Source organism: Ipomoea nil, unplaced genomic scaffold (genome assembly GCF_001879475.1).
Source record: "Ipomoea nil cultivar Tokyo-kokei standard unplaced genomic scaffold, Asagao_1.1 scaffold2759, whole genome shotgun sequence".
Classification (NCBI taxonomy): domain Eukaryota; kingdom Viridiplantae; phylum Streptophyta; class Magnoliopsida; order Solanales; family Convolvulaceae; genus Ipomoea; species Ipomoea nil.
The window spans coordinates 163,649-184,909 of NW_017619187.1; the positions used below are offsets into that span (position 1 = coordinate 163,649).

The 21,261-nt window shown below is 31.8% G+C and overlaps 2 protein-coding genes across 11 annotated transcripts; one reads left to right on the top strand and one right to left on the bottom strand.

The window, feature by feature from the left end:
- The first annotated feature begins 2,797 nt into the window (after positions 1-2,797).
- Positions 2,798-4,443, top strand: LOC109156872 (cold-inducible RNA-binding protein). 6 transcript variants are annotated; one of them, XM_019304740.1, is made up of 5 exons: positions 2,798-3,021; positions 3,148-3,218; positions 3,365-3,433; positions 3,548-3,654; positions 4,375-4,443. In XM_019304740.1, exons 2-5 carry the CDS (start codon positions 3,185-3,187, stop codon positions 4,435-4,437), a joined length of 273 nt encoding a protein of 90 aa, XP_019160285.1. In that variant the 5' UTR covers positions 2,798-3,021; positions 3,148-3,184; the 3' UTR covers positions 4,438-4,443. The 6 variants fall into 6 exon arrangements, with proteins under 6 accessions (XP_019160285.1, XP_019160284.1, XP_019160288.1 ...); XM_019304739.1 differs by having other exon boundaries at positions 3,151-3,218; XM_019304743.1 differs by having other exon boundaries at positions 3,161-3,218.
- A 477-nt stretch (positions 4,444-4,920) lies between these two features.
- Positions 4,921-17,389, bottom strand: LOC109156870 (vacuolar protein sorting-associated protein 52 A). Of its 5 annotated transcripts, none has more exons than XM_019304735.1 (22): positions 17,272-17,389; positions 17,055-17,098; positions 16,894-16,949; positions 16,703-16,785; positions 16,524-16,581; positions 16,300-16,395; positions 15,846-15,947; positions 15,323-15,406; positions 13,676-13,756; positions 12,718-12,861; positions 11,977-12,068; positions 11,394-11,475; positions 10,693-10,875; positions 8,997-9,112; positions 8,826-8,884; positions 8,248-8,348; positions 8,083-8,133; positions 7,208-7,387; positions 6,980-7,114; positions 5,820-5,894; positions 5,526-5,583; positions 4,921-5,439 (listed from the first exon to the last, which is right to left on the bottom strand). In XM_019304735.1, exons 3-22 carry the CDS (start codon positions 16,918-16,920, stop codon positions 5,135-5,137), a joined length of 2,112 nt encoding a protein of 703 aa, XP_019160280.1. In that variant the 5' UTR covers positions 16,921-16,949; positions 17,055-17,098; positions 17,272-17,389; the 3' UTR covers positions 4,921-5,134. The 5 variants fall into 5 exon arrangements, with proteins under 5 accessions (XP_019160280.1, XP_019160279.1, XP_019160282.1 ...); XM_019304734.1 differs by having other exon boundaries at positions 16,894-16,957; XM_019304737.1 differs by lacking the exon at positions 17,272-17,389 and adding an exon at positions 17,174-17,240.
- Positions 17,390-21,261: the final 3,872 nt, after the last annotated feature.

Genomic DNA, 21,261 nt, shown 5'->3' on the forward strand with positions numbered 1-21,261 from the left:
TAGTTTGACACCTTTTTCTAGTTGAAACTCTCAAAAATCTTTCTTTTGTTTTCTCTCATCTCTCATCCCGTTTACAAGAGAAAAGTTGTTCTGCCAACATCTTCCGTAAAATATTGGAGTGCTCAACTTGTGTTCTAGTTCGCCGGACTTTGGGTTGGAGTGCTCGAACGCCAAAGTCGTAGTCTGTTTTATCCTGGGAGACTGACGCTACAACGTTTCTAGCACCCTCGAAATGTGGCAAATCGGTTTTAATGAGAGTGTGTGTACACACGACTCGGGCTTCCTCTGCTTCTTCTTTCTTCTTGTTGGGTTAAGACCTTAGGTTAGAAACTCGTCTCTTGTTTTATGTTTGTTCTTGGTTTCGTACCAAGTGGTGGGATTAATCTCATAAGGATTAAATTTCTCGTACTAGTTTCGTACTAGTTGTGATGTGATTAATCTCGGATTAAATCCCTTGTACTAATTTCGTACTAGTTGTGATGTGATTAATCTCGGATTAAATCCCTTGTATTAGTTTCGTACTAGTTGTGGTGAGATTATTTTTGATAAAATAAATCCCTATTTGGTTAATATATATACGTTGTATATATATGTAATTTTGGTTTCGTACCAAAATTGGTTGGAATTAATTTTCTATAAATTAGATTTCATTTTTCGGGACAAATATATATTATATATATATTTTTGTGTATCTATTTATTCACATATATCCAACATTATTAAGTAGGTTCACTTTTCGATTTGGATCGTGTCAAAGAGGGTTCATATTCTCCTAGTTGAGAAGATGATTTTGATATATTATATGTTCAAAATGGATAGGAAAATTCTATTCACACAACCTCTTTTGCTATTTGCACCACCTATTTAATAAGTATAGTAACTTTATAGGTGGTACAAATACAAAAGTGCTATTTGCACCACCATCATTAATTGTGGTCAAAGAGTAATATTGATTATCTATTTTTTTTATCACTCAAAATATTAATTAAAAAAAAAAAAAAGTATCCCGGCTGGCCTTCTCACCGGAGAAGGTGACGTTTTTTTTTTTTCTTTTTTAAATGTGTTAATTAATTAAATTTTAAATTAACAAATTATTAATTGTAAGTTTGACCAGGTGGTGCAAATAGCAAAATGTACCCCCATTTGGCTATTTGCACCACCTATTAATTATTAAAAGTTTATCACCTTTTTACAATTCTAAGATGCTTTATACCCACTTTTGGTCAAATGGTGGTGCAAATAGCAACACCCAATGGATAATGGATAAATGAAAAATTGATTCTCAAAGTGTACATACTTATTTGAGTTGAAAAGACTTTTAAGTAGCCTTTGTCTTATATTAAAAATAGATGCGAGTGTGCACTAGTATAAATCAGTGTTGCAAAAATCGCAGGCGGTTACTGAGGCGCCCACATAAGCGCTCTAGGCGCCCGCCTAGGCGCTCTAGACGCCCTAGGCGGTCCCCAGGCGCCTAGAGGGCGCCTAGCAATTTTTGCAACCTTGGTATAAATACAATTCAACTTTATAAATTGTTCAAATTATATAATAATAGCATAGAGACTTTCTCTCATACACATGGCTGCAAATCAAGAAGCTCATAAATGTATAAAAGTATAAACCTTTTTGAAATTTAAAAAAAAAAAAAAAAAAAAAAAAAAAAAAAAAAAACTCTCAAAACCCTAAAATTTATTTCTAATAATCTAGTAGTTTTCCTTATACAATTTTATTTTTAACTAAATGTATATTCGTATTATTTATACTTGTCATTTAAATAAGAAATTATCATTTATTTTTAAATATAAAGAATATAATACTAATTTATTATCTAAATTACAAGTATAAATAATACTTATCTCTCTCTCTCTCTCTCTCTCTCTATATATATATATATATATATATATATATATATATATATATTAGTTAATACCACAAATGCTCTTTTGACTATTGGCTAAGTACTTTTTTAAATTTTGAAATTTCAATTTAACTAAAGCACATACTTTAACTTTCATTTTTGACCAAAAGTGATATATATTCCATTAAGAATTTTGTCAAATAGGCGTTAATAGCAAGGATAATATTGTCAAATCATAGCATATGGCTCCAAAATTGACCAGATTGTTCATCTATTAATACATTCTCAACACAATAGTGTTAAAAATGTTCTCAATGCACATCTATAAACAGTTGATGGTGGAAAAACTAAAAATAAAAATCATTCAACTTCATGTATAATATCTTCAATTTCTTATAGTTCATATATAATTTTTAATTAACCAACAGTTATATTAAAAATACAAAATTTAATATAGTCTCATTTAAAAGATATCGTTTAGAGTTTTTAATACTCCGTAATATATTTCTTATATATTAATTTTATGTATAAAAAAAGGAGAAAAGTAAATTTGGATTGAAAAAGAATTTAGGGAGAAAAATATTAAATTTTAAATAAACTTAAAAATCTTTCAACCAATCAAGACTCGTTATTAAAATAAACTTAAGTGTCAGTATACTTTTAGTAATTTTTTAAATATTTTTTTTTAGTTATGATATTATTGTGGAACAATCATTTTTTGTTCTCTGTCAACAAAATTATTTAAATGACATTAAATATAATGATATTTTGATCTATTTATTTATAAGTGTTAAGTGTTTTTTCTTTTTTATATATGTCATTTTATTTTTAGTCTTTTTTTTAAAAAAAAAAAAAATATTTCCGTTGAATCTTAACATTATTATGATATATGACTAACTTTTATCACCAAATATGTTTAAATGACACTCAAAAGTCAAAATACTCCTTTGAGCACATAAGTGGTTGCACATTTGGGAACCGCAAGGTCCGCAACCCTCTTCTGGTTCTCTCGATCTCTCAATCTGAAGTGGAGCTTGCGTAATCGGCTCAGCTTTTTCCAAGGGATAATGTTGGACTCACAAGATGTATAGGTTCTTTTTTATGTTTCCCTGTTTCTTTGATTCTTTGCGCGATTTGAGAGAGATGAGAGATTTCAACGAATCAGGGTATGTCGAATCTCTACTAATTCTAATTTTTACAGTACTCAATTTACCTGAGCTTTTAGGTATGTTGAACCTGATTAGTTTTTGGCCTTGTAAGATAATTATATCATTGGGGGCACTAACATTTTGTAGTGAGTTGTACTGAGGAGAAGTGAGTCTGTATCTTATGGCAAAACGAGCTTTGCAGCTATTCGTGAGTAGTATGTGCTATTCTCCTTCTTTTTTTTCGGCGATTTGTATCTATCTATCTATTTGATACTGGAATGATTGATTTCGTATTTATGCCTCCCATGGATCTGATTAAACCCTAGCTCCTATGGATTCTTCTTGATTGTTGTTTCAATAGGATTGTCATTTTACACAACAAACAAGGAATTAAGGAGGTTATTTTTGCCTTTTGGTGATATTAAAGAAGGTAAATATTTGTTTTCTGCTCTTGATTTATTATACCATTCCATAAAGATTTGATTTTTGTTTGTTTTTACTTGAGTTGATGACTTATATAGATTAGTACTTTGAATTGATTTAGCAAGGCTTGTGATAGATCATAGAACCCAGAGGCCTAAAGGATTTGGATTCGTCACCTTTGAATCAGAAACTGATGCCCACAATGCTTTGAAGGCTTTGAATGGCAAGGTACATTTTTCCAGTTGCATTGCTGTTACTGATTTGACCTTTGGGTAAGGCAGCTAGGGCTTATTTTGAACTATAAAGAAATTATCTGATTCAACATTATACTAACCAATCTCACTAAGTATGCAATAAGAATTTTATGGCTTTGCATTTTGCAAGTGGTCTAGACATACATTTTTTTCATTGCTGATTATAAATCCATATTTGGCCTTCATCTACCTAATCCATACTGAGCACAATATTTATTGGGTTTTTTGAGGCATCTTGAGAGGATTATTTTTATGTGGTGTAATTGAGTACATATTACTATCCCCCTTTAAAAAAAAAAACTAAAAATATAAAAAGCTTATGTTTAGTGGTAGATGATGTTAAAGAAGTGGCATCCACTATTGATGGTGTCGACTTCTGCTTTGCTAAGCGATCTGCGAATCGTGCTGCCCACGCTGTTGCTCGGGAAGCCGTTTCAATGTTAGGTTGCGGGGAATGGTTTGATAACCCTCCCCCCTATCTTGTTGATTGTGTTCTTTCTGAGTTAATGCATTAAATTCTTATTTCCGAAAAAAAAAAAAAGCTTATGTTTTTGTACTCATCCATGCAATTTTATGTCAGCTTACATAACTAATTATTTCAAAATATCAGTGTTTCATCTTGTAATGTTACATTGTTTCTCTCTGGTATGTACTGCAATGCCTTATTTGTGAATTGTGATTTGAACATCTGCAGATTATTAATGGCAGACTAATTTTTGTTGAAGTTGCTAAGACCACTACACCAGGGGAAAGTTAACCTACTCAATAATCTCATCTCTAATCTCTTACTGAAATAGAGAGACTTGCAAGAAAGTTTCTTTCTGAAGTTAAGAGACGCACGAGACATATTTTCAAACCCATGGGAGAAATTGTGGTCCACGGTCCAAAACAATGTTGTTTTGATATTTTTTTTAAAAAAAAATTCCTTGCTATGCGCGTGTTAGAATATTGACCAGAGATAAGATAATGTATTTTATTTTGTGTCAGAATAATGTATAATATCTTTTTCTTTTTTTTTTGTGTTAGAATAATGTATAATATCTTTTTTTTTTTTTTTTTGTGTTAGAATAATGTATAATATATTTTGTGTTAGAATATATGTTTACACAACTCAATATTATTATCACTTATCATTATTTGTAAGTTAAAATGAATAAAATGTAATATAAAAAGTATGTATGGTTAGATAAACATGTTTTCTGTTTCTTAAATTGAAAAAAACTATTTAACGCACAGAAAAGAGCACTAAAAAGGGCTTGAGAGTTTCACATGTAACCGGTTGGCAGTCTTGATCAAGAATACATGAGTGAAATACATATTTATAAACGTACAAAATTCAACTAACCTATATAAAATTCAGAGCTTTTGGCAAAGGTGTATGAGTATAATACCTCTAGAGGAAAACGAATCGTTCAGACACTCACAACAAACATTATGCATACAGGAGAAACAAGCTAGAAAGTCCTCGAGAATTTTCGAATCTCATACATGATTGATGATATGGAAACCAGATCCTTATTAAGTGCAGTGCCGCCAGCAATCCGCTTTATAGAGTCCGAAAGCCTTGTATAGTACAGCAGCAGTTGCGTTAGGGCCGCTCTTAATATGTCCATACCGCAAAGGAAATTGCTGAAAGAAGTAATGACGTCGCTGTGCATCAGCTCTATCGCCCCCTTCCAACGACTTGCAAAGTCCTTCACGATAGGTTCCACCTCAGCAACTGTTATAGGCCGTTCAGATCCAGAACTTGGATCCTCGGCTGAGAAAGAATCGTGCATGAGCTCAGTTCAGTTCCGAAAACAAACGCAAAACGCAAAACACAACAGCATGTTTTAAAATACTTACATCCTCTCGTCTTTACAAACTTGATAAGATCACTGAAGTGCTCCAGCAGTAACTCTTCCTGTAAGGAAGATAAAAGGAGAAACAATACATTTTATAGGAAACAAGAGGCATAGGTCTAATCTGTAGATTCATCTTTCTGAGTGTATACTTGGAACCCCATTTTTCTTATGTAATAGCATCAATTCAGTAAATAACAGAATTTATCGCTATACCAGTGTCTTAAGAGAAAAGGAAGAAAAAGGCAATGCTCTTAATTCCAGATTAGTAAGATGCAATTATTCACTACATACTTACCACAAATATAGCAGTGTTGTTCTTCAGTAAATCCTCGAAATGGTGTTGAATTTTACTGCCCTCTGGACCAGCTTCCTGAAACAGAATGAGACATAGTAACTGTATCTCAAGTCTTAGGTGGAAAACTGAGGGCTTTCCTTATAATCGTTATATGTATGAAATGTGGAAGCAAATTTGGTACTCCCAAAAATTGGCATCACATTCCATTCTATAGACCTTCTCAATTTTCATTTCACATTAAAAAATAAAAAAACACCAAACCAACCACACAAATAGAGCAAGCTAGTATTGTACAGCATCAAAAAATCACTGCTGATGCAACATGCATATTAGCAAACTCATGAACATGGAACACTATTTTCATGAAATCCTCCATATAAAGAAATACAAAAATGAAACCTGACCAAAAAGGCCACAACCAGCAACACTGCAAGTGGAATTATTTGATGTTTCCCACCATCACAATATAATCTAGGCAATGGCAATTGGCAAATCTCATTTTCCCCATGAAAGGAAAAGAAGTAAAGAACATTGAAGAGACTGAACATAATCACCTAACTACCTAAGCGGTATCTGATTGTGTGGACAATGGAACAGAGGCCATAGTGAGTAATCATACTTGTCTGAAAGGGAGCCCTTTATGTTAGCAAGTGTTTGCTTTTTTGGGGGATAGGGAGGGAATGAAAAAGGAAAGTGCATTCCATATTTCCTATTTCAACTGCAACCAAAAGCAGCCAAACTTTTCTCCAAAAGATTTTCCTCCCAAGGTATTTCAAATTATTCTACATGCAACTCCCCAAATCCATATTCATGTCAAACAAGAAAATCAAATGCTTCATGCTTGTATTTTCTATCCTCCCATTTCATTCTTCCCATCATGACACCCAACCCTCACATCCACACACACACATATCACCATGTTGCAGAGCAATTTGGTAATTTAGTCTACTAGATAGGTCTGACATTGTATTTTTAGAAAGTTCGAGGACACTACTTTCTTATAAATTCTCTTGATCTTATTTTTCTTCTGCTTACGATTGTTTTTTTTTTTTGGGGTGGGGTTTTTGATGATCTACTAGATGAAAGTCTAGTAAGTTGGTCAGCGCCTCAGCCATACCCATAAAAATGATTTAGAAAAAAAGTCCAACTTGAAGCCTTACCTTCAAAACAGATATCGTCATGTCATAGTTGTTTATTAGAAATACTGTCTGCTGCTTTTGTTTAGGGAACATTTTTGCAAGCTTCACAAGCAAGTCATCAATAGCCATTCTCAGCCTCTCCATATTGAGTTCAAGCTACCAATATTAGCACATGACAAAGTTTAATTTTATGCCAATTAAACTGTAAACATTCACAAACATTCAAGATTCTAAAGTGATGTCACCAACCTGACCATCTCCATATTCAACATTTAGATGAATAAGTGAGGCAGTAAATTCTGCATAACGTCTCATGACATAATGTGGATGAACATCATCCTCCCAGAGAGTTCTGATATTGGCATTCCGCAGGCTATTGAGGTGCAAGTCAAACACCATCTTGAAACGTGGCCATAATGCAATGTTGACCTGATCACAATTATTAAAATCACTTAAACAGATTCAGAATTTAGAGGTTTAGATTGTACGGAAAAGGAGTGAGGGATGATCATTTGTACAATTGGTAAGTTGGTTTACATAATGTTCATGTAGCACTTATTACAAAGGTTCAACATCCATCAACTATGTTACATTAGAGTACTTATTACAAGGTTCAACAAATACAGGAAATTTTATTGCTCTATGGAAGAATAAATACACTGAGATTTTTGTCATTTTCTTTGCTTTATATATAGTATTTAACTGATTACATCACAACATTTCTATGTTTCATGAAAAAACAATTTGATATACACAGGCAATTAACCCACTACAAGATATAAATGCCAAAAACTGGCTACACTCTTGGCCAAACCAAAAAACAGTCTAAGATTTCATAAAAAGTCAAATAGTCTTAAGATTTGCCTAAGTTAGCTTACTAACAGTTTGGTATCATTTCTTTTTCACTTCAATATGATTTATATCAGCTTTCTACTCACTTTTAAGCAAAGACTAATATGCATCCTCCCAAATCATAAGAAGTTAAGAACCAAGAATTCGTTTACACCAAAGTAACAAGTCTATTATCTGGTAAATATAATAGCCCAAGCCCCAAGGTCCTTCAGGATCCTTATTAATGACAGGAAAAGGATACCTGGGTGACAAACTGATCAGGAAATACATACCTTATCTAAAAACGAATCCAAGCATGGAATTCGGCGGCGAGACATTACCAGCTGAAAGAGAAGTATAACACTTCATAGTAAGAAACTCTGAGATAACATAAAACCAAATGCCACTAATGACATCATTAATAGCGTAAAATTTCTACAGGTAGTGAGGGTCTTCACCTGGTGCTGATGAATGATTCGAATCATGAGCATCAGGCCAATTGCATCGAATGAATTTGGAAGGATTAAGTTAAAGTGCTCGTCAATTACAGCAAATGGACCTAGTAGCGAAATAAACTATCATGAATCCAGAGACTGATTACCAAACAAAAATGTAAATAAACAATTATAATATAAATAATTAAAAATTATAGTTCAAGATACAAATACGCAAATAATATATGTATTATATACACACACAAATTATATACGCAATAAAATGTATACTTTTATTAGCATACAAAAAACGGACATAAATCAATGATATAACTTGGATTGAGACTTATGTTTTTAGATATTGACAATTCCCCACAAGTCACTTGAAGTTTATCAGCTTTCACTGAATAAAATACATACGAGAGAACTGCTCTATCCAGATGATAGTCGGAAGAACTGTCAATTTAGTGTTACCAATATTTTTTACACTTAAGATGGAATCAGGAAAATCCTTTAAATAGTCATGACTTGTAAATATTTCTCCTGTAAAAAATATCCATGTTCCTGCAGGAAAGTTTTTTTTTTTAATGCTTAATAAATACCTGCAAATATATCATAAAAGATAGACTCCTCCCCAAAGAAATTATCACAGAAAAGGTACCTGAATGATGAGAGAGCAAAAGATTAGTACAATAATATTGAGAATAAAATCAGTCATATTTATGGTGATTGTTTGAACTCAACATGGAATAAGAAATAGAAATGTAGAATACTCGGAAGAAGCTGTATCCAGAAGCAGTTTGTGCAAGCTCCTGAAGAGAACTTCATAGGGATACTTTTTCGAGCTGGCTTCAGCAATATGTGGAATCAAAGGAGGTTCCTCAATTTCCTGAATATTGTGAACAGCAAAAGCATCAGTTAAAGATTCTGCTAAGCAATGATTATAAGAGATCAACAATTCCACTTCATCTAAAGATCATAAGAACATTTTGCTTATCCTTTTATCATTTTAAGAGCAGTAATGACTTAAAGAAAATAAATGAAAGCACAAACTCTGAAGAAGAGAAGAAATATAACTAAGATACAAGTTTTAACTTTATCTTCACCTACCAACTGCCAACAGTTTATAGAAGTGGAAAATGCAACCCAAAATGCAGTCCTGTCTTATATAGAGTTGGTTATGATGACCCTGATCAGAATCAGTTGCTCATTTAAACCCATTGTTCTGAAACATGTCACATTTTTAACCTAATTTTCATGGATTTAGGAGGAGGAGGAGGAGGGGGGGGGGGGGGGGGGGGGCGGTGCGCTCTCACAATCCATTTTTACCAAAAGATCAATTTGAATACTAACCACAAAATCCAAATCTCCATCCGTCTTGGCTCTGTTTGGCATACCTAGCTTATAAGCTAGCTGAAAGCTTAAAAGCTAGTAGCTACTAGCTTATTTTGAAACGCTACTTAGGGTAGTGTTTCAAAATAAGCTATTATTTTAAGCTCTCCATGTTTTACCAAACAGGGGTTATAGCTTATTTGTAGCTTAAAATAAGTTATAAGCTCTAGTAAACATAGCCCTTATATTGTTTTTTTTTTTTTTTTCAAATCCTTTTATTGTCCTCATCCCACAGTGCAAAAGCAACCTAATTTTCAATAGTAGATTACAATTTGAACACAAATCAAACTTCAGCTACCCAAACTCTTTGATATGTTCACACTAACAGCAATTTTGCACCTACAGCACTGTTAAAAGTTCCATCATCTAAATTTCCTATTAAGATCACTTCCTTAACAACCAACCTAGCAATAATAAAAAAAAAAAAGTCACGGGTTTGGAGGAAGAGGAGCACAAGTTCGACCCTTCACATTGCTAAAAGCATGCCCATGACAAGAAACTCAAGAAGTATTTATCCAATCAAGGGCTACATGCATCAAGAATTACCCCTTCAGCACTCAAATTACTAAGGAAGAACCTAACCATAATATTGTAAGCCATCATCCGTCTCAAATTTCCAATTTACAAGTGATAAAGAACCAGAACTTTCTAAAATGATGACTTCAAACAACTATCATTAGTATAAAGAAGAGATAGCAGTTCCTCCATTTGCACTATAAGTTCTCTGTGTTGAAAAATATTTCAATAATCCTCACTTGTTGTTTACAGAGTTTATGATCATGTATTCATTCTACAAAAATCCAACAAATGAAATACACCCTTAAGAACGATGAGGTTATCTATCAATATTTCTCAGAAAATGTCAGAAAGCTGCAAAAGTGCAAAACAACACAGTTATAAAGTCGCACCCAAAAAAAAAAAACCACAGTTATAAAGTTTATACTATTATAATAAGTCACAGAAGCAAAGCCAAAAAATATCATAGTTAATGTAAGACAAATAACAGACAGAAATATGCCTCCATTTAACAGTAAGAAACCAAGCATTCCTATTTTGTCAAGAACAGGAGAGTAGGACCTTGAGAATGTTGATCCTTTCACCCAAAGCAAAAACTGCAGACCGATTCTTTAATGGCTCTCTTCCTCTGGAGAAAAGACCACCGCTTCTTGTCTCAACACCAATTAGATCACTAGATGTTGCTATATCCAGCTGCAGTTTCTCTAATGCTTGAATATAAGCACGGAACTGTGCACTTAAAACCTGAATTTTAAAGACAGGTGCATCAGTAATCATGAATAAAGTAAAGGATGTGTATAACTTATAAGTGGCCTTTGATAGGTATCATATACTTTCAATAAGCATCCACCTAACTCAATTCAACTACATTTTATCCATTCTAGTTAGGACAACTACATGGAGAATAACAATAATGCTAATATTTCATCAATAACAACAATAATAATAATGACAATAAACATAATGGAATAAGAATCAATTTTCATGTTTAAAAATAATAATAATAAGTTGAAGGTTTCTTAAGCCTTTTAACACCTATAGATGTCAACAGATGTGACAAAACATATTCCATAAGCAATGACATGAAGAAGGGCAAAGGGTCCTAAATATAACATTTCCTAAACGATGCATCATAATAGTAGAGTGGGATAAACAAAGCAGTGAAGCACAGATCACAAATCATTTCATGAATGAGAAAAGCCAAGTTTCTATATTGGTGTGAGTCTTGAAACATGTTTTCATATATGGCTCAAAGGATTAACCTTATTCATTGTGTCAATATAAGCCGCTCGAACCTCAACATACACCTCCTTTCCATGCTCCTTGAGGAAGGATATAATAAACCTGTATGATTGATTCTGTGAGTACTTCAACTAACATGCCATTGAAACAAATCTAAAAATGAGAATGCCGGTGACTGTTCTAGATTTTACCATTTGAAACAGACAAAAGTAGGTACCACAGAGAGAAAATTTTTGGGGGTTAGAATGGTGTATATTCCCAGGCTCCCACCAGAAGGTTATGTTCAAGATTTTGGACACATGTAATGTACCATGGAAACAAAAACACTCTTGTTTTTAAAACACTGAATCAAAAACGTTCCATAAGCAACTACCACTCAAAAATCTTAACAGCTTGGCTTTACATTATTTTTGTGGCAATACCAGAATATAGCTGATGTATTAGGAAGCACTGCACTTCAAACAGAAGCACATATACTGTAAATACTGGGACTAACTGTAATTAAAATTGGAAAGGAAAAAAGATGAAAAGTTGATTCAGTAAAAGTCAATGAACTTAATCAGGTTCCAACCAGAAAACTTTGTTTACATGAAAGAAACTCACTTATATTTCAAAAGAACACTCTGTTGAAGGATCTGGACATTTGTTTTTGGTTTCCTCAATGAATATAGCTTCTGAACCATGAAGTCAAACACCTTGGAAAGACAAGAATAAAAAACGCATTATTTAGAAAGTATATCTGTAATAAAATTCCAATATACTGCCAATAATTTTTTTTTTCAAATGAATCAAAGAATGATAAGAAGTTCCTGAAAAATAATTTACAATTTTAACTTGCATGTATCTTTTCATTTCTCATGAACTAGCCATAATTCACAAAGAACATAATCTTTGTTGTATCGAACATAATTAAAATAATATCTAATAGTTTGAATTAATTTTAACTACATACATGATTCCAAAATATTGTTTTTTTCTACCTCTTATAACATTTTAATAAATCAGGGCTAAGGGAAGCATTAAAATTCCCAGTATTTTTTATTTTTTTTATTTTGACAAGATAATGAACAAAAGACAGACAAATCACCAAAGTGGCAAATACAAATTCTATTAATACACTTGAACAGTACATCTCTTTTTTATTTGGGTTTCAAACATGGTATAGTTCAGCACACAGATTATTTCTCAAGTCCATAATGTTTACATTTTAAGTTCTTAACTTAAACATACTAACAGCAGATGCAAACTTTGAAAGCCCAGACCTCAATATTTTGTGATCACAAAATTAAAGTTCCAAATAGAAAATGACAGAATATTACATTCTCATTTCCTGATTAAAAATACCTTTGATACTGCCTTCTGTCTTAGTTTCTCAAGTTCAGGTTGAACATCTTTTAGGGCTTTTGATGTTTTAACCATCGGATCTACTTCAACAAACTTCAGCTTTTTACTCAGAATCTCCAAAGTTCTCATATATTCCTCATTAACCTACAGATGAGAAATATGCAAATAGTAATAAAGCAATTGGAAAAACATCACTGTCACATTCAAAAAGTGAATAATCCAGCAGAGTGCAATAACATCCACTGTCACACATTAAATGCACTAGGAGGATGAGACAGAAGGAACAAAGAAATAATTGAGTATTAAATACATGAAAGCAAGGCATCATATATGCACAACTGAACAGAAAAGACAAGCCTGCGAGAGAGAGGAGGGATTGATAAGGTGGGTGCATTAAAGCCTTAAAGGAGTAGAATCATCTGTTATGAATTTTCTACCGCAGATGGCCAAGCCCCATAATTGGCTTATAATCAAGTAATCAACACATTCAAACTAAAAATGAAGATGGAAGCTATACAATGGCACTAAAAACTAGCTGTCGTAACTCTCATTTGCAATATAGCACTAGATTTTTTGTACTGTTTGATAGGTCAAGAATTTATTAAGCGCATCAAAGGGGAGTGCATACTCTTAACTATCTTATGACAAAGCATTTAGCTACAAAACAAATCACTGCAACTATTTGCCATCCTAGACACATTTAAACACTAAATTGCCAACAGAATCTCTCTCGGCCATAGAACCTTTGGCCAACTCATATATACTTGATATGATCCCCCATTTGTCACCTATGCTTTACAAAACAAAAAGAACACCAAATATACCAGACCCTGGTATATACACCCATAGGAATCCCATTTGTCGCCTATGGTTTCCATCCGACTTCTCTCATATAACCAGCTATAGCTACATCAATGCATTCAGAATAACAAAGAAGTAATAACAAAACCTAAAGTACCTCTCCATCAACAACAATGTCTATCATCCTTGGTGGAACAATAATATCTTCAACAAATTTCGACAGTTTTGACTCTGCAACCTGCAAGAGGAAAATAAGCCAACTTCTGCTAAGCATTCAGAACCAAATGAAAATAAGATAAAAGCAGAAATGAAGACTGTGAGGCTATTTTATGTCTAAACTCAATAAATAAATAAATAAATAAATAAAACGAGTGAAATGAAAAACACATGATTATCAAAAAATAAAATAAAATAAAAAATAAAAAGGGTTATTGGTAAAAAAAAATCAGCCCTTTGTGGGTTGTGACAATTATGGTCAAACCTTTTAAATTTGATAATTTATTACCAAAGCTTGGCACGCTGATGCAATTTTAGCCAATTTTTCAAATTGATCTAAATAAAATCTTATCCAACTCAAATTGGGTTACAATTTTTTTTAAAATAATAATAATAATAAATCAATCAAATCCATTAAAAGAACTCCATTTGTTTTATCACTGAACACTAATTTTTTTAAAAAAAATTAATTAGTTTCATGTACAATAATCATTTATTCTTGTTGCATAGGACATATTATAGTAATTTTAATGCAGTTTGTATGCAATATTTCAATGTTAACCATGATTTAAGAAGGAATATCAACCATTCTATCTTATGTATGGCAATTGGCAAGCATATAAATCAATTCAAGTCATATCGATATTTTTTGGTTTGGATTTAAGATATCGGCTAGAATTGCACTAATGTGTCAAGTTTTGGTATAAATTACCAATTTTAAAAGGTTAGTCCATATTTGTTAAAACCTGCAAAGGTTTGGATTTCACCATCACTAATAAGCCAAATACAAACACACAAAATTATGAAAGTCTTTTCCATATCAATAGATATCAATACATGAATAAAGTGCATAGGCCTAGAGAGTGGACAGTTTCTTTTTGCAATCCCTATTTGTACTTCATTTTATGTTCTTCACTGTCAGAATCTTTTATTGCAGTCTATCTGTACTTCCAATTTATAGTAGAAGGCAGAAGCAAAATGAATAAGAGGAAAAAGAAAACTTGGGTCACACCTTGAGGTTCTCTCCAGTTTCATTTCATAGATTTTGACTAATTGTAGTACCAGTATCAAGAAGCTGGTTTTTCAATCAAATACAAGAACCAAGAAGTGATGCTTAACACTGAAGAATGCATCGAAAATTTGAAAGTGACATATAAGATGGAATAAAGCAGAAAGAGAGAGGGAAAATGGGGCAGCTAAGAGAAAAGATTAAAAATGCAATTCAAGAGTTTCTGAATCCTCGCAATACAGTCGCATGGGTTATTTTTAACATTCAATTGTTTTGCCTTTCAGGTTTCATCTTGAGATGCAATATAAATTTAGCAGCTAACCATACATGTGGAAGACAAACCCCCTACCACATTTATAAAATAAAATTTAAATAAATAAGTAAATATATATATATATATATATATATATATATATATATATATATATATATGATATTCTACCAGTATAAAATTCCTATTGCTGGATTACAAGCAATTGCACCATACTTAAAGAGAATGAGGGCAAAATACTCATGGACTGTAGAATTATGGCTGGTCAAAACTTAAGCACTGACAATATTCAATTATGAAAGTATTACCTTGCGATTCTTCAGCTTCAGTCCCATATCCATAGACTTCTCTTGAAGGATTTTTATGTCTGAGCTTATAGAACCTATTTCTGTCTGGAAAATTGAAAGTAATGATGATAATTATAATGATTATTCAAAATGAATAGGTTTTTATTTATTTAGGAAGGATAGTGATTCCTTCTTCTTCTTCTTCTTTAGTGGGGGAGACATGGGGGCTTCAACAATTTGCCACTAAGACCATCTTCTGCTATTGTTAGATTTGCACAAAGTAGAGAAACATTCCTTTCCAAAAAATGACAATTTTCTACCATGACACTAAGGCTACTATAGGCTTCCATCTTCATTCATTTCACACATTATCAAGAAGACAATACATATGGGAAGCATTCACAAATGCTCTAGTTACTTCTGTTGCTTTCTTCCATTTAGTACTAATGAAAAAGATAAACTCAGCATGCAACATTTCTAAAACTCTGGAAGCACTACAAACAATTATCTGCAGTCACAACCTACTGTAGGAGAGATAAAGTACCTGAAATCCACTAAGTAGAGCTTCCATTTGTGAAAGAATCATATCACAGTCACGAATTTGATCATGAAGTGAGACAAGATTGTCACTTTCTTTTATGTAATCCTGTTATTGGACAAAGAAGCCCATAACATTTAACAGTTACAAAAGGCATCCATAAGCAACTCACTCATCACATCGAAGATATCAACAATCACCAAAATATAGCAAAGAGGTTAAATTGGGTGAAATAACAACCTAAATAAGTAGAACTATTTAAGATAGTAAAAAGAAGAGGTACACGTAAAGAAAACAACAATATACATTTAGCCTCTTTCTAGTGAGAATGTGCGATCCTCCCATGATTTTTACATGGTAAGAAGATACATAACATTAACATAAACACAATGCAATTTGAAAACCCCAACATATGCAAAAGAAAAAGGCCCAAAATTAATGCACGAGATTTGTAACAAACCTGGATGGAGTCCAGTTCAACCTGCCGTAAATTGTTTTCAACTCCCTTTGTGTATTCCCGCAACTTCATGCCTTTAGACAATATGTTTGCAACTACCTTTCACACAAACAATCAAATTTAAACAACAGCACATTATCCACTTATCCCAAAAGTGGGAAACTTGTAAATGGAAGGGAAAACTCAGGACGAATTTGAACCCAGTTGGTATAGTATACACTACTTACATCATCACTTTTACACTCCTCTAGTTCTTCCTCTAACCCCTCAAGTGATATATCCTCACTGCATAGCACAGTAAAAGCAATGATATTCCTCTAAATTACAGTCTAAACCAATCACAAATTGCTGCCATTCAGAATTCACAAATCAACATTTGGAGAAAATAAGAAAAGAAGATTAAAACCTTGCTTCATCCTCATCTACATTCAAATCCTCAACAAACGCCCCCAAGTCCAAGAATGGTCTCTGCCCATCATTTCCTTCACCCTAGAAGGATAAACATAGGCATCATATGATACAGTATGTACTATATATATCACACACACGCAGATCGCATTACAGATGCTTCCAAGCTCGGATGACTAAATAACATACCGAATGGGGTGTCGCCGCTTCACTCATTTTCAAAATTCCGGCAGCTTCTAGCAAATCTACAGAACTAAATGGATGAAGGTAAACGGCTGACCGGAACAATAGTACAGTACACCATTCGAGAAAATGAAAGACTCAAGTCAAGCTCAGATGTAGAGAATTACCATGAATTAGAGCCTATTTGACTATACGTGAACTGATCTCTCTACTGCAACAGATACAATGGAACATTTCAGATTTCATTTCATAAATGATAAAAGAACCAAAAAAATCACAAACAGACATCATATAATAGCTTAATAGATTTGAGAATTCATGCTTTCAAAGCTAACGGGATCGCAACTAGCAGATGAGAAATTTGGATTTAGAGAAGGAGATTACAGTTGGCAGATCGGCAAATTGCATCCAGATTTCAGAATTTACAGAGTTTGGCTCAGGAATTGGGATAAAAGTAACTGGAAAATTTTTCGTTTTCCTTTCACTTCTATGGGAAAAATGGTCAAAAGAAGTCATACCACTGTTAATAAAATGAGAATGGGATTTGATCTTTTAAAAGTTTTAAGAATTAATTCCAGGGATGGAATCTTGACTATTGACATTATTCATTTTTATTATTAGTATTTTTTATGCGTGATGCATAAAAAATAGTTGTTCAATATTAGTATTTTATATTAAAATTTTAAATTTATTTAAATTTTAGATATTTAAATTATTGTAAATAATAATAATAATAATAATAATAATAATAATAATAATAATAATAATAATAATAATAATAATAATAATAATAATAATAATAATAATGTAATACATTTTTATAAATTTGATATTTATATTTTAAGAAATAACTAACATACAACTCTAATATATAATGTGTATATATTATTATTATTGAAGAAAATAAGAAAATATATGTTGGATGTATATGCATAGTAACAATAGTAAAAAAGATAACGGAAATTATGACAGTAGGGATATATTTGTCCAAAATATTGTATAATACAACTTTAATAGAATAATGTATATATTAAAAAAAAAAAAACTTAACAAAAAGAACAAAAATGGTATAACCTTCCTTCACACTTTGTTTTTAGATTTATTTTTTTCGATTTTCAATTGGACTATATATAGTCTCTTAACTATTCATTTTTTACCAATTTTTGCCCTCGACTTTCAATTTGATCATAAATGATTCATTGACTATTGATTTTGTTTCAAATTTGGTCCTTCATTGTTGTTGTTTGCTTCGTTTTTTGGTTGTTTTTTTTTTTTTTTGGGTCATATTACATAAAAATTAAAATCATATTTATCAACTTCTATTTATTTTGTATTAGGAGAACTTTCAGTTTCTAATCTTTAAAGGATCTCTTCAGAAAGTTCATCAGATCATTCCTTACACTCACTACTACTTGATCAAAAACTTCCATTTATTTTGCATTAAGAGCAAATTCTTTATAGTATTGTCTTCAGGGTTTGATTTGGGATTGATGCAATACTGATCACATTCATTACACTCGTTATTGTTCTCACTGTGGATGGTTGGTACGGTAGAGATACAAAAAAGACTTTCAGCTTCGCTATGATCATCAATGATGAGAGCCTGGGAAACATCAAATACCCCCTCAAGATATAGCTTTTCTGACGCTTCATCTTCATTTTATGTTTTATCAGTCTCATTCTCGGATTTAAGGTCTATCTATGCTTTATTGTCTCCTAGATTCTCAACAATAACTATAGTGGAATTTATATTTGACTTGTCAGTTATTTTTTGTATACTTCTTATTTATAGAGTTATGAGATGTAACAACATGATTTATTGTAAGAGTTGAGGTCATGATCTTTTGCTGAGTAACTTGTTTTGGTGATGTATTTGGCACAGACTCCTATTTCCTAAGATTGACAATAATGTCATTTTCTCTAAACCATGCAATTTAACAACCTCCCTAAATTTCACATTTTTCATTTCTTCTTTCCTCATTTTAGAAGTTATCTTTTGGATATCAATAATTTTCTCATTAACTTCTTTTTTTTCTTACCTTTTTTTTTTTAGATTTATTCACAAGAAAGTCCATTAATTGATAAAACCCGACAACAAAAGAATGGAGGGTTTTGGCTTATATATGTATGTTCATATCATCTTTTTCCTTTTTTTTTTTTTTTTTTTTTGTATTTTTTTTTTGTCTTCAGCTATTGCATATTTTCCCTTCCCCTTTTTCCTTGCTTTGAATTTTTTTTGACATCTGTCATTGATATTAGTATCAACTAATAGTGTAGTGATGCATTTGAGCTCTTACACTGGCATAATAATGTTTGTGTATTTTGCATAGCATCATATTAATTCTGTATATGCAACTTAGCTCGGTTGAAAGAAAATAAGAAAGGCTTCACTCCCATATATAGAACAATAATTGATCAATTGCTGCACTCGATCTTTAGGTCGCATCTTAGTCCACGTTGTTGAATTTTTCCACGAGATGTACTTATTGTTGAGATGGAACACATGCTTCAATTATTATTACTCAGTCCGCAACCTTAATCAACTCCAGCAGATAAGTTTTTTTTTTTCTTTTAATATGCGATTAAAACCTCACATTTTAATATTTCATAATAATCCTCTCACAAAAGACAAAATTCTCGTCCCATTAAGTCTTTACACTCCAGCCTGGCATAATGATGAATGAATAAATCATATTGACTATCTAACAACTTTTTAGGTGGAAGGAGTACTAGTGACTATCCAATAATCTTTTACACCATAAATCAACAATGCATTTACTTTAATAATAAACTTTAAATGGTTATTGTTTAAGAAATAATTATTTTTCCTCTAGAGGTATCTACAACAACGAATAAGATGAATCATCGATCTCCAGTCTTCCAGCTAGCTAAGTTAAAGTTTTAATTCCTCCCTTATAGGTGGCACCACATTAACTCTAGGGTGTTGCAACCTCTTAATTTGATTGTGATTCTGAATAATGTCTTATAGGCTAAGTTTACGAGATACTTCCTTCAAACAAATTAACATGTCGGCATGTCGCTAACAAGCCAACTCGATCTGGCCATTTATGATTAAGACTACATCACAGGCCAGGGTCTTCAATAAATATATATATATATATATATATATATATAATTAAACCTTGTAATTATGTTTATATTAGATCAATTTATTTAGTGTTTAATACTTAACTAACAAAATATTTACCAGTGTAAAAGTACTTTTAATATAAAAAAAAAAGTATTCTAACACATAAAGTATATTATTATAACTCATAAAATACATTATTATCTTACACATAATGTTTATTATTCCAACACACATGCACGAATCCTTATGTTGTGGAATCGTGTCCACCTCGCAAGGTAGACACGGTTTTATGTTCATAATTACTGAACTATATGTTTATTACTATAAAGCTATATATTCATAATTTTTGAACTTCATATTCATAATTATTGAACTCTATATTCACAATAATAGAACTCTATGTTCATAATTACTGAACTATATGTTCATAATTATAAAACTATATATTCATAATTTTTAAACTTCATATCCACAATTATTGAATCTCTATATTCATAATTACAGAATTATATGTTCATAATTAGTTCACAACTCTATGTTCATAATTATAGAATTATATGTTCATAATTTTTGAATTATATATTTATAATTATGAACTGTTTTAGAATAGTGTTCACCTTGCAAGGTGGACATGGTTCCACAGCGTAATTTGCCCATACACACAAAACAATTTTTTTTTTAAACATCTAAATAACATCGTTTTAGACCGTGGTCGCATAGCGGGTCCATACAATAATTTCCTATTTTTTCAGCATAGGACTGGTCACTAGGATCCAGGTGTTGCCATATATTAGTTGCTCAAGCATTTGAGTAGTCCTTTTATAACTGTGGCTATCCTTTTTATAAGTCCACCTTCGCATTGAAGTGCCATTTGGACCTTCTATAAGCCCACAACTATTCCCTCAATAATTATATAAACAAAATATAAATTGTTTCTGTTCACTTATTTGTTTAACTAGTATTTTCTGAGTTATGCGCAAAAATAAATACGGAGTACCTGATATTAATACTTATTGTTAAAATTTTAGTTATATTGACATATTTTATTTAAAAATTAATAGTTGTAAAATTCATATTATATATATTAAAAGTATAGTTAATAATTTGAGAAATGATTATGTATGATTAATAATTGTTAAAAGAAAATTAAACTTAAGTGAATTCAGATTCGCCAGACTAATTCTAAGCCCACAGGATCCTCCCCTAAAGCCTCTGTAGTAACATTTAATATATATTAAAAGAAGTTCAATGGTGTAAGATAATTTTATTCGATAAAAATGATA

Coding starts and splice junctions, on each gene's coding strand:
- LOC109156872 (XM_019304740.1), top strand. CDS start 3,185: ATGGCAAAACGAGCTTTGCAGCTATTCGTGAGTA. Junction 3,219..3,364: donor TTTGCAGCTATTCGTGAGTA/GTATGTGCTATT, acceptor TTGTTTCAATAG/GATTGTCATTTTACACAACA. Junction 3,434..3,547: donor TTTTGGTGATATTAAAGAAG/GTAAATATTTGT, acceptor GAATTGATTTAG/CAAGGCTTGTGATAGATCAT.
- LOC109156870 (XM_019304735.1), bottom strand. CDS start 16,920: ATGAGTGAAGCGGCGACACCCCATTCG. Junction 12,862..13,675: donor ACATTGTTGTTGATGGAGAG/GTACTTTAGGTT, acceptor TCTCATCTGTAG/GTTAATGAGGAATATATGAG. Junction 10,876..11,393: donor ATATTGACACAATGAATAAG/GTTAATCCTTTG, acceptor TTTAAAATTCAG/GTTTTAAGTGCACAGTTCCG.